The 13,176-nt window shown below is 46.3% G+C and overlaps 1 protein-coding gene across 2 annotated transcripts; it reads left to right on the forward strand.

The window, feature by feature from the left end:
• The first annotated feature begins 145 nt into the window (after positions 1-145).
• st3gal5 (ST3 beta-galactoside alpha-2,3-sialyltransferase 5) lies at positions 146-8,822 on the forward strand. Of its 2 annotated transcripts, XM_057044015.1 has the most exons (8): positions 146-286; positions 2,422-2,514; positions 4,833-4,944; positions 5,213-5,422; positions 5,641-5,777; positions 5,861-6,047; positions 6,145-6,303; positions 6,390-8,822. In XM_057044015.1, exons 2-8 carry the CDS (start codon positions 2,483-2,485, stop codon positions 6,645-6,647), a joined length of 1,095 nt encoding a protein of 364 aa, XP_056899995.1. In that variant the 5' UTR covers positions 146-286; positions 2,422-2,482; the 3' UTR covers positions 6,648-8,822. The 2 variants fall into 2 exon arrangements, with proteins under 2 accessions (XP_056899995.1, XP_056899996.1); XM_057044016.1 differs by lacking the exon at positions 4,833-4,944.
• The last annotated feature ends 4,354 nt before the right edge of the window (positions 8,823-13,176 follow it).

Here is a 13,176-nt window from a genome sequence, read left to right on the forward strand (position 1 = left end):
CTCATAATGACTTAAATACACGTTTCTGGAAAGTGCTCCAGATGTCTGCGTCTTGGATGAAGTCGATTTCCGCCATCCGCTGACGACGGAGTCGGAAGTGGTGACGTCACGTTCGGAGGATCTGACCAGTTGTGTAAAGCTGCGGACAAAAAGGAGCTCCGGCAGAGATGCGACGCGCCGGGCTGATCCTGTTGTCGGGCTTCGGGGCTTCGTAGCCGTGGATTCGGTCCGGGAAGGAGCGTAAATGTGCGGATTCAGCTGATCGGCCCGTGTTGCTGGACGCTTGGTGAGCTAATCGTTACATTGAGGTTTCACATGAAGGCCCGGCGAAGAGGTCCCGGGTTTGATTTGTTGGGGGAATTTAACGTACATAATAAGATCTCTTCCATGCAGCAAAACAAACTTTCGGATACCAAATACGCCCAGGAACCGTAATTACGCCACCATCAGAAGACCCCCCAGGGCATATAACGGAAACATATAACCGCTATACTGTAAAACCAGGGCAGAATGAAAAGAATCCAGAGCTGCAAATGAAACTTCTGAACTGGACCCTCACAAACTAATCAGAGCCAATATCTACGCAACATCTACGGACAGAGATGAATGCACCGCAATAAAGATAGTTTTATGTTGGACAGTAGACAGATGTTGGCTCCTGGGTGCAGGCTCCCGAGCCAGCCCTCTGACATTTCAGGTGCACCCGTATTACAAACTTTACAATAAATACACGGAGAAAAAGACTGCTGGAATACACTGGACCTGAGAGCCTTTGAGCTAAAATGCTAATTTTCATATACAAAAATATTATAAAAAATATAAACAAACATTTCAAATGCAAAAATAAGAGGAGCAATGAGTGGAGCACAATCATCCAACACTGAGTTTGACTCAATGGTCCACGGGACATGAAAGCCCAAATACTATATCATCTATCTATATATTATCTAACTATATTATTATTACTATATATACTATATATATCAAGACTCTTGTGGACCTGGCACGCCCTCAGTGGACACGTGGTCCCAACTTCCTCCAACAGCCCCCAGACTGGTGGCCAACCATGCCTGCAGCTATGGACACTGAGGCTGACAAAGGCTGCCAAACTCAGAAAGTCCACCTTGGTATAGCCTCGGAGGCTGAATGGCCGGACATCCCAGCGCCCACTCAGTTCCACACATGGGGGGATTTAATCCAGGCTACCGCTACCTTCCCGGGCGGCTGCCTCTGGTGTGTGCCAGACTGCGCATGCAGCTACCTACATAGCGGCGGAGCGGTTGCTCCTGACCCAGGCCCAGAGACACGCCACTGAAGGCACTAAATGCCGTCCGTCAAATCCCAAACAACAGTTGCCTAGTCATGCCCGAATCAGGTCTACTCTGCGCCATGCAGACTGTCTGGAAGCAGGCGTGACCCATCCCGTTATCCTGGACCCGGCACACCAGATCACCAAACTGCTGAACCAGGAATTTAACCAGAGACTCCACCACCCAGGGCCAGAGTGTGTGCTGGCTGAGATCTGACGCCATTACTGTGTCCTCCATGGCCTGGAAGCAGTAACGAGGGACCAGCATGGCTGTCGCGACATGCCAGCTGTGGCATGCCAAGGCAGAGCTGAGAAAAGCCTTCAAGGGCATGGCACGTGACCTGCAGGACCAGCTGGCACAGAAGATGATTTTCTTCTGTTTCAACCCTCTATGAGCACCACACTTGGGGGGCCTGGGAACAGGAGGCAGACAGGCTTCGGGGTTATCCTCCGGGAGCAAACGGTACTGAAACTGGTGCTGAGCACCATCCTCACCGAAGTCAAAGGGATACTGAATGCCAAACCACTTGGATGTGTCTCAGTGGATGCTGCTGACCCTGGCCCGGTCACACTACATGTGCTGCACATGGGACGATATGACTCCTTGCTGCCTCAGGTCTTATACGCTGTTTTAGGGACCCGATGGTGGAGACAGAGCCAGGTGTAAGCCGACAACTTCTGGTTGACCTTTGTCCGACATTGCCTACCATGCCTACAAGCCTGGTCCAAATAGTGGGCCAGCGAGAGTCAGCTCGCCCCAGACCAGGTGGTTCTGATAGTCAAACCGCAGCTTCCGCGTGTGCTCTGGCCTGGGTGCTGGATAATAATAACCTACGCTCATGCAGCTGCCTGAGATCAACAGCACAGGGGATCAACCGCCAGGCTTCCCTGTGTTGCTGTGCGCATAATTGGCAGCAAGGTAGTGGTTATTAGGGAGTTAGTGGATGTGGTTCAAACATCAGGATCATAAAAGATTCAATATGATATGATGGCATACAATAATAATGGTTCTTACCCCTTTCCTCTAATACTGTTGTGTCATAGCTGCATTTGCTGTGCGTCACCTGGGCATTTTAATGCTAGAGTTGAGCATTTCTCATCTGTTTGTGCAGGACAGGCATTCTCCTGAAGAGTAGCTCCAGAAGAGGCTGAGGACAAGGACACGGCGGTAACATGAAGTGTCTTAAACGCTGGTCCACTAACAGGTGACTTTCACATGACCTTCACAGGACACCACACAGAGACAACTTTGCAATGACAGGGAAATCGCTCCTGTATTGTCCAGCTCTTGTTCTTGTTTCATATGAGCACTTAATGAAAGATATCTATTAAGTGCCATATTTTAAGTTACATCTATTACAAAATAACATGCGCTGCATTATGAGAGAAACAAATTTGGCAGTTTTTTAGGCCTTACTGGTCTCTTTACCAGAGGACGTTGTCCCCCTTCACCTTGGGTCTGTCTCCCAGCTGCTCCTCAGTTGTTTTGGCTGGGACTCTGTTTTGTTGGGACTTAGTTAGAACTCTTAGTCCTGAGCTCTCTGGTTGAGGAGCTTCCTCCTATGAAGCCTTCCCTCAACCCTGCCCAGTCTCTCTGTCCCAGTCAAACAACCCCCTCAGGACAGGAGGCTTTACTGGGTGGATGCTAATGAGCATCGCATGACTGGGCTGGTGCTGAGAATCAAAACCAAAAAGTTCCATCTTGCTGACATCATCATCAGAGCTCAGGCTTTTGTTTTGAACCCTATTTCCTCCTCATCTCCATAACTAACCATTGTCCTCAGGGGTGTCACTAGAACATGCTTTCCTGAGGGACTGAAATGAGCTGGTCTCCAACGGTTTTGACCAGTTTAAAGAACATATGATGTTCAGTCACACCTCAGACAGAGGTCAAATCCGTGGCAACACAGCTCCCCTTGCAGACAACAAAATGCCCGTTTTCATATGGTTTTTGTCTCGCTCTGTCTTCAGGCGTTCCCGTGGAAACGGACAAGCCAAATGAAACAAAACTTGTCTGTTTTAATGTACATTTGGCCTAGTTTTCCTGCTACAGGACGTTAATGTGCTTCCAATCCCTAAAATCTAGTCCCACATTAGAAAAAGAATCCCCACTTGGCATAATTGCATATGTAAACAACTAAACATAGATTTGACTTTTAACACCCTCCATGTTGTGAACTTTCTGTTGGCTGCACTGATACACACCTAGCACGCCTGCATGTCTGCTCCTGGAACTCTGAGGAATATTTGTTATTCTGGCCTTTCAGAAGAGCACGGGGCATTTCAGAACCTGCCCTAGAACGAGCCTTAGGACCAGCCTTAGGACCTGCCCTAGAACTTGCCTTAGAACTTGCCAAAGGACCTGCCCTAGAACCTGCCTTAGAACCTGCCTTAGAACCTGCCTTAGAACCTGCCTTAGAACAAGCCTTAGAACCTGCCTTAGAACAAGCCTTAGAACCAGCCTTAGAACCTGCCTTAGAACAAGCCTTAGAACCTGCCTTAGAACCAGCCTTAGAACCTGCCTTAGAGCCTGCCTTAGAACCAGCCTTAGGACCTGCCCTAGGACCTGCCTTAGAACCTGCCTAAGGCCGTGCCTTAGAACCTGCCTAAGAACCTGCCTTAGAACCAGCCTTAGAACCTGCCTTAGAACAAGCCTTAGAACAAGCCTTAGGACCTGCCCTAGAACCTGCCTTAGATCTAGCCTTAGGACCTGCCCTAGGACCTGCCCTAGGACCTGCCCTAGGACCTGCCTCCGCAACACATCTTCCATCAGATCGATCAATATCTTTTATTCTTTTTTCTAATGTTGATGCATATAATGTGTAATCTGTTTTCTAGGATAACATGACCAAAGAATTTAGAAATATTCTTGTATGATAGAATGTTTGTGTGTAATTATGATGACATCAGTAATCATCACTGAACCATTCTCACTGTTAAATGCTGCGCTATCACATTGCAAATGCTAACAATAACTCTCTCCCCCTCTCTCCCTACCTTTCTCTTTCCCTCCCTCTCCCACTTCCCCTCTCCCTCCATCACCCCCTCCCCCTCTCTCTCTTCCTCCCTCTCTCTTCCTGTTTCTCCATCCCTCCCCCTCCCTCCATCTCTACCCCCCTCCCACTCTCTCTCCCTCTCCATCTCTCCCTCTCTCCCCTCTCCCTCAATCTCTACCCTCTCCCCCTCTCCCTCTTTCTCTGCCTCTTCCTCCCTACCTTCCTCCATCTCTACCCACTCTCTCCCCCCTCCATCTCTCCTTCTCTCACTCTTCCTCCCTCCCTCCCTCCCTCCATCTCTACTCCCTCCCTCTCTGTTTCCCTCCTTCTCCCCCTTTCCCCCTCTCCCTCCCTTTCTCTCCCTATCTCCCTCCCTCTCCCACTCCCTCCCTACCTCCCTCCCTCCCTCCCTCCCTCCCTCCATCTCGACCCCTCCCTCTCTCTCTCTGTCTCCCCCTGTCTCCCTCCTTCTCCCCCCCCCCCTCCCCACTTCTCTCCCTCATGCATGTGCACGTGGGCCACACCAGATGTGTGATTCTGCTGTGTGCTGTATTATGTCTCATTTGTTTGCTGTCCATCCGTCGACCGTTGCTGGAGAAGAATGAAGCCACCAGGACTGTCAGTCCTCGACATAAGAAGGTCACAGAAGCTCTCTGCTGTTGCCTCATTTGCGATGTACAGAATATCACTGAGCTCAGACATAGTAGTGCAGAGGCCACCGGGGAGGGGGTCCTTTCTGCTCCGCGTCATGTGAGCAGCGTGTACGGTAGGGCCGCTGGCCGCGCTGCTGCTGGAGGGGAGTGTAGTGTGAACAAGATGTTAGAGGGACGTTTCAGCCTGTTACTGACACCAATTGGAGGATGAAGCTATTTGCTCTGACACTTTAATCCCTCTGCTCTTCTTCTAGCTGGTACATGATCACGTGCACAGAGTTCTGGGAGCCCAGTGTCATCTCAGCAGAACCAGAAAGAGTTTGTTACCTCTGCTGCCTTCCTCCAGTCACATGACGCAGCCCTTCCTGTGGAAAGATGTCCCACTCTCTGATGACCTCTTCCTGTATCCGCCACCATTCGGGTTTCAAGGTCTTCGAAGCAAAGTGGCGGAATTGCTGAAATCCGTAAATAGTGTTTTTTCCTGGGTTGCCATCATTTTGGGCTCTTTGCTGTGAATCCGTTTTCTCCTTCAGGTGTGAGGATATAGGAAGTGGACCTCCTGATGGACTTAAATGAGAGTGTCCAAGAAAAACCAGAGAACGTTTGACTGCAGGCTTTGAAACCTCAAAGCTTATTTAGTGCCTACTGACAGTTTATTCTGTTTATTGCTTCTCTTTTCAAGCTCCCACTTCCTGGCTCTGCACAAGAGTTGAAGAACAGGTCAGATAAGTGTCGGCGCTGCGTGGTGGTGGGTAATGGAGGCATTCTCAGGGGCCTGGAGCTTGGCTCTCTCATCAACCGCTTCGATGTCGTCATCAGGTAGAAACACGATGACTTTGGGTCCACATGATTCCCACTGCCACAGTGCTGGCGGTACCAATCACCCATGTCTGATTGGTCAGGTTAAACAGTGGACCTCTGGGAGAATACACTGCTGATGTGGGCAATCGGACCACCATCCGAATGAGCTACCCAGAAGGGACTCCTCTGCATTGGGTCGATTCTGACCCAGATACTACCTTTGTGGCTGTGGTGTATAAAGGCGTTGATGTCAGCTGGACGACAGCCATGATTAATAGGATCAGTGTGGTCAGTTTCCGAGGAATCCTCCTTTTCTCACTCTGATTATTGTTACATTAGTCTTTGTTTCCTGGTATCACCATCATTCGTCACCTTTGTGTTTCAGCCTCTCTGGGATTGGCTCTTCTTTTGGCAGAAAGTACCCGATCATATCCCCCTGGACTCCCACAGGTTTAGACTGCTCAACCCTGGAGTCATTAGAGAGACAGCTTTAGACCTCCTCCAGTTTCCTCCTCCCAGGTCGCAGCTGTGGGGGAACCAGATGGTGATGGAAACATCACACACACATCCACCCAAGTAGTAAAGTGATAAGAAGTGATCAAATGAATGAATGTGTGTTGTGTCCTGCAGAATGTTCCTACTATTGGGATGTCAGCGCTGAATTTAGCCAGCCTGCTTTGTGACGAGGTGAGCCTGGCTGGTTTTGGCTACAACTTCTCTGTCAACTCAGCGCGGTTGCACTACTATGACAAGCTGCCCATGAGGGTCATGCAGCAGCAAACATCTCATAATGTTAAAGAGGAGACAGCGTTTTTGCAGAAACTAATCCAAGACGGAGCAGTTACTGACCTTACAGGGGGCATCCACTGCTCCTTCTGCCCCAGATAACCCTTGCAATAGGTCGTGGTCCTTCTGGCCCCCATAACTGTCAGAGATCACAACAGAAGGACCCTCTCTCTCTCAATTCCTCATAAAGCCACTCCACACCCAGTTTTGGTCGAAAAACCCAAAAACCTGTTTCTATGGCTCAGAACCTGAGATGAAGTGTGAGGAATGGGCTGTATTGACTAGTCATCTCTGGCCTCCAGCAGCTTTACATCTCTCTCACAAACACACACACACACAGTTTATAATGTTAGCAGCTACCTAAAGGGGCCAACATCCTGAGCAATGAGCAGTTGTGCACATCCCGACACTGGAAAAGCTATATTTGGAAGCTCTGTTCAGCATCCTGGTGAAGGACACTTGAACTATTACTTTATTTACTGGGCTATAGAGCACATTAGAATATATGTCGCACCCACTAAATTGATATTATCTGCACCAGGCTATATGCCACAGATATATACATTGTGAAATCAGACATTTACAGGAAGCAGAAAGGTTTCGTAAATGATTATTTCCACACCTTAACAGTTTCCCTACAGTGCCTGTGACACGGCAGAAAAACAGCAGATCGAACAAACCGAGAACTCATTGTTGTGTTTATTCTTCCTCCTTCTGTGCACTGAATCCACTGAAGTGGTCTCCTTCAGTGTGGGACATCTCCATCACACACCTGTTCAGTCAGTTCCAGTCTTTCCTCACCTGTTTGTGACTGGGGTTCTTTCACACTGCCCTGGCACACCTGGCAAGCATGCTCTTCACATGCGGCCAGTTTTTGGGAAGGATCCAAGGCTCACACTCACCTCATCGCTGTATAAGCCGTAGGGTTCAAAGCGTAGGAAAAAAGGAGCAGCTTATAGTCTAGTAAATACAGTACTTGTCATGTAATATATGGGAGCCCTAGGTCCAACTGGAACACCATATCTACCTCCTGAACTACAACCCCATTTTGAAAGCTTTTCTTGTGATCAACCAGTCCTCTAATTGGCATCAAAAGAAGTGGACACCAGTGTATTTTGAGCAAACGGTCCAATGGTGCCACCAGTAAGAAAAGACGGACTGGTTTTACACATCAGATCAAAAGACTTTCTAAATGAGAACACACTCTCCACTGGTTTTGTCACTGAATTTGGAAGCACACAGGCCGTAATCCCTGAGGTTGATGCCGAACGTGTTGGTTACAGTTAAGGGAGGTTTGTCTTTTCAGTCAAACCTTCTGATGTTAGAATTCTACAAGTTGTGGAACTGACACACAGGAGACACGTCACCTGTGTTGAAATGAAGTGACACAACACAGCAAAAGGTCATCATCAGCACCAGTTTTGATAAGACAGTTGTACCCAGAGGTTCATCAGGCAGATGGGAGCTTACTGGCTAGCATCAACCATGGATGGAGCCAGCCAGTCTGTCTTTAGCTAGCCCAAACAGAAGCTGCTAACCTTGGACCCAACAGAATCATCTGGGATAGCTAGCCTAGCTAGCAGAAGATGCTAACCTTGGACGCAACAGAATCATCTAGCCTGTTTGTCTCTGGGAAGAATGGATCTGGTTGCCCAGAAGCTCCTGTAGGACACTGAAGGAGACTAAAGGTCAAGTCTGCAGTACAGACTAGAGTTTAGAGACGAGTTGTCATTTTCCTTCACAACATCTGTCAATTTCTATCTGTGAAAGTGTTGATGATCTACATGTGGACTTCATATTAATAGTTATTATAGATTCTCTACATCTGTATTTATTTATTGTTTCTGCTTTAAGATTAACATTTGAATTAAAAAATGAGGCAGAAGATAGAACTAAAGATTAGAGCATTCAAATCTTTTGGAACTGTTTATCTGGTCATATAATTTCCTGTTTTTTACTGTTGTTACTTTATGCTTTCATCCTTGTGAAGCTACAGAATTAACATGTCTAAAGCGTATTTTTGTATTTTAGAGCATCATGAGTACTGTTACTGTTAGGAAGGGACAACTGACATTTGACTTCTAACTTTTCCTGTGCTGATGGTATTTCTTTCCTGTGCTGATGGTTTTAACTGAATTTGTTCTTCCAATTAGATTTGTCTTTTCTCAAAAGAATTCTTTGATGGCTGACTTGAGGCAGAGCAGGAAGCAGACTCAGTACTGGTCCTGTCTTTAAATCAAAAGGTTCAAACAAATAAAACTGAAATGCTTTATTTCATTTGAGTGTCATGGCAGATGGATTTAGATCCAAGAGAGGAAAGTAGGTTAATGCTTCCAGTGGTCGTTGAATCTATGCTGTGGTTAAGGTGGAAAGTATCTTCAAGCGTGTCATTAGCAATGTGTAATTACAGTAAAGTGCATTTACTGTTGTCGTCGGCAGACATTGATTTTGTCTGCTCTGACTACGCAAGCTGCAGTGATTTGGATCTGAGGTATGCCCATGTGGTCCATGGACAGCTGTTTACTAGCTGTTCTTTATCGGTACCTTAGAGAACTCTTTTGGCCTAATTACATCAGTGCAATAAATCCACTAATCACTCTGAAAATGGAGAAGGTTTGGATCATCCACAGGGCCGATGTACTGTAGAGATCACACTCCCCATTCCTGCAACAAAAATACCAAAGTACAAAACAACGTCTTGCCTGAAAATCCTCAAAAATGATTGACTAAGGGAAGGGTTAGAGTCTGGGTGGGGGGAGCTTAGCCTGTTGGGGACTGGGCTGAGGAGCAGAGGGTTGCCGGTTTGAACCCCAGGGCAGATGAAACATGGAGGGTGTTCTGGTAGTAGGGGGAGGTGCCAGACCACTGCTGAGGTACCCTTGACCAATGTACCAAACCCACAAATGCTCATCTAAGGCCCTGCGATGAACTGGGGACTCATCCAGGGGGTTCCTGCCTTCATCCATTGCGGACCCTCCCTAAGACCCCAAGAGGGACGAAGTGGCTAAGAAGACCGGTTCTAATTCAAGAGGAAAATTTCATTTCAGACCCAGTCAAGAAAAATCTTCTGCATTCCTTTTTATGGAGTGAAACTATGGAACAGGTTGAGTGTGGAGTTGAAGTAATGTCCAACCACAAACCATTGATGCTCTTTAGAAGGTGTATAAGTCGAGATTTGTGTATATCTGTAGGGTGTCTAGAGCCTGTCATTACTGTATAGATGTCCATTATTAAGCATGCCAAATAACAGAGGTTACTCATGAATGGATGAGGGGTGGAATTAAGGGAATATGACTTCTTCCCAAATGTCTCAACTCATTTTTTCGTTTTCCTTTCATGCTTTTGTCTCTTGTGTAGCATTTGTCAACATATGTGCTCGGTTATTTAGTTCCATGTTGGAATCTAAACATCATCCAGGGTCCAGGCAGAACGTGAGCATCTAAAGAAGAATGACAGGAACCAAGTTCATACCTGTCAACTCAAAGATAAACGAACACATTCACACCTCTGTTGCAGCTTTTTGGTGTGTTGCCCAGAGCAGAAACCTAATGGGAAACCAAAATCCACAAGTTAGTCAACTGGACCAGAAGTCGCCACTGCACCGCCTCCGATCTTTGGACACTCACCAGGCCAACTGGACCTCTCCAGACTTGGGATGAGGCCTTATACTGCTCCCCAATTGTGTTTTTGGAACAATCTCTGTCTGTTCCAGCATCTCCTAAGGACACGAGCCACCAGACGCCTAGCACACAACTTAGCTTTGCTAAATGCACAGGCGTCATTCAAAACTCAGCATGAGGCGTCACATACAGTAAGTGAATCAGGAGAACATTCAGGTTCTAAACCAAGCAGGAACACACCAGAACATGCTGACATGGATCATAACTGTGATGATTAAAGTTGAGGAGTCACGGCTAAAACATTAATACACACAGAGCCTGAACTGTTCTGAACCATCTCAGAGCATTTAGCATTGAGTTATTGAACCCCTCAATGTGTATACTGGTGCGTTACTGGTGTGAGACTGGTGTGTTACCATTGTGATACCAGTGCATTACTGGTGTGAAACCGGTGTGTTACAAGTGCGTTACTGGTGTGATACTGGTGTATTACTGGTATTTTACTGGTGTGATACTGGTGTGTTATTGGTGTGATACTGGTGCTTTACTGGTGTGATACTGGTGTGTTACTGGTGTGTTAATGCATATATGAAGAGAAAGGACTAGGCGTGACCCCACACAGATACCAGACAGTCGGACTACACGAGTCGTGCCCCCACTACAACGTGCTGCTTTCTTTCACTCAATTAGAAATATAGAAAACCATCAAGACAAACCAAACCAAACTTAACGCCATTGTGCCAAACATAGACAACTTTCTTTTTCTTCTTCGAGTCTACGGATGCACCCCAACTGTGCTAGTGCATAACCGCCACCCTGTGGTCAGTGGTGGTAACAGCAATGCCTTACAAAAATCTCAATGATCCAATATTTTGATTTGAAAATCATGTATACACAATAAAACATTTTACTCCACCCCATGGTTCTTACAAATTCCAAAGTATATCTGCTGACCTGGATGTGCTCGTCATTCTTTCGCCCTCTATTTTTGCTTCATATGAACCTCCCAGACTCCCTGGACCCCCCTAGGCCCCCTGGTACCCCTGGACTCCCTGGACCCTCTGGATTACCCTCGCCCCCCAAGGCTGACCCCCCGGGCCTTTCATTTGAATTGTATCTGAGAAAATGACATCTAACCAAAGTGGTAAAGGTTAGAGTTCCAACAGTGGCGACAGGTCTCTTTGCTCCTGAGCGTTGGACCTGTTCTCAGCTTGAATATTTTCTTTTTGACACTTGACGTGTTCCTCTAAATGACCCTATTTTGTTCCACAGCATCGTGGTCTGCGATCCCCTCTCTTTTGAACCAGCTTCTCCCCGTTCCACCTGTCCCCACCTCCTCCAAGGCTGAGCGTCCTTAGGGGAGGACGTGTCATATATCCTATACGTGACATTATATTAACGCGTTTGTCTTGACTTACAGTACCTGTGTCATGGGGCCCAGCATGATGTCAGTGAGTTGTTTCAATTGTGGCAAGTTATGCCTTATGAGGACAAGGAATATGTTTCTGAATAGAGAGGTGCTCTCCTAAAGAGGCTTGTTACAGCCATCTGGTGGAGAGCACAAACATTCATGTCCTTTCCAAGGCCGGGAAGGCCACATGAGGCATTGGAAGAGCTGCTGGCAGCAAAGGAGACCCCTGACCTGACATGTTCTGCTTTACTTCTTCTCATGACTGATGGTCTTTTCATGGTTGATGTGCAGGATTTTTATTTCTTTTGACAGCCACTCATGGAGGTAACGTTTATAAAAATAACCTCACGTTGAAGTTTAAATAAGGACATGGTGTCCATTGGTCATTTGGCCTTTCAATGGTGTTTCCATGTCAATGGAGATAGATACCACCACATGAGGCTGGATTTCATTGGCCTGATTGTTCCATAGATTCAATCAATCAATCAATCTTTATTTAAATAGTGTGTGTTACAATCAAAATTGAAAAAATTGAAAAACTCCCCTTTAACAGGAAGAAACATTGAGCAGGACCAGGCTCATATAGGGGGGCAGAGAGAGAGGAGAAGGGGAGGACAGGTAGGGGAGAGAATAGGTAGAACATAGAGATGCATTAATAGAACTAGCTGCTGGTATAAGAGTGGGTCTGCAGATTGAGGTCCTGTGGTAGCTGAAGCCCCATAAGAACAGTTGCAAAAGCTGATGAAATATTCCTGTTATTTTTTCAAGAGACATTTAAGTTGAAGATACTGAGAAAACATCTAAAATAAATGCATTGTGCTCCCAGGCCTGATCCTGATTCAAATAATTAAGCTGATGTCATGTACAGTAAAACGAAAAAAATAAATAATGCAAAGGCAATAATGAGAGTAGACAGCCCAAGAAGAAAGGTGCTCCATTTAAGAGCTTCTTTTGCCTAATTCCAAGTTGAATGTGGATGTAAAACAACAGTAACAAATGGATCAAACTCTGGCAGGAAAAACTGGGATGGTCTGTGGCCCTGGCTTGCTAAAAATGAGAGATCTCGATGAATTCCACCTTCCGACACTGTAAAACCAGCGTCCTTATTCTCCAGTGAGTGAGAGACTCAAACCAGCAGATTAAGATTAAGATTAAGATTAAGATGAACTTTATTCATCCCCGTGGGGAAATTGAATTACAGTAGCAGCGTATGCAGAGTAAAGAGACAGAAAAAATAAATACAGATAAGATTAGAATGTTATAAGCATATATACAGCATATATTATAAGCATATATATAATATATACATAATATAATATATACATATTATAAGCATTATAAGCATATATACATAAATATAGAATAAATTAGAAATAAAATTACAACATGAACATTACACAGTTGTTGTTATTGGCTGGGTTTGGATGAGTTATATAGTCTGATGGCGGACGGCAGGAATGACTTCCTGTACCGTTCCTTAGAGCAGCGAGGCTGCAGGAGTCTGTTGCTGAAGCTGCTCCTCAGTTTGTCCACTGTGTTATGGAGGGGGTGGGAGGGACTGTCCATGATTGTCCGCAGTTTCAACACCATCCTGTCCCTC

This window comes from Takifugu flavidus, chromosome 9 (assembly GCF_003711565.1).
Source record: "Takifugu flavidus isolate HTHZ2018 chromosome 9, ASM371156v2, whole genome shotgun sequence".
Lineage (NCBI taxonomy): Eukaryota > Metazoa > Chordata > Actinopteri > Tetraodontiformes > Tetraodontidae > Takifugu > Takifugu flavidus.

Excerpts from the sequence above, each read along its gene's own strand:
- st3gal5 (XM_057044015.1), top strand. The coding sequence starts at position 2,483 with ATGAAGTGTCTTAAACGCTGGTCCACTAACAG. Across the intron at positions 5,423-5,640 it reads TGGCGGAATTGCTGAAATCC|CTCCCACTTCCTGGCTCTGC; the intron begins GTAAATAGTGTT and ends TCTCTTTTCAAG. Across the intron at positions 6,304-6,389 it reads AGCTGTGGGGGAACCAGATG|AATGTTCCTACTATTGGGAT; the intron begins GTGATGGAAACA and ends TGTGTCCTGCAG.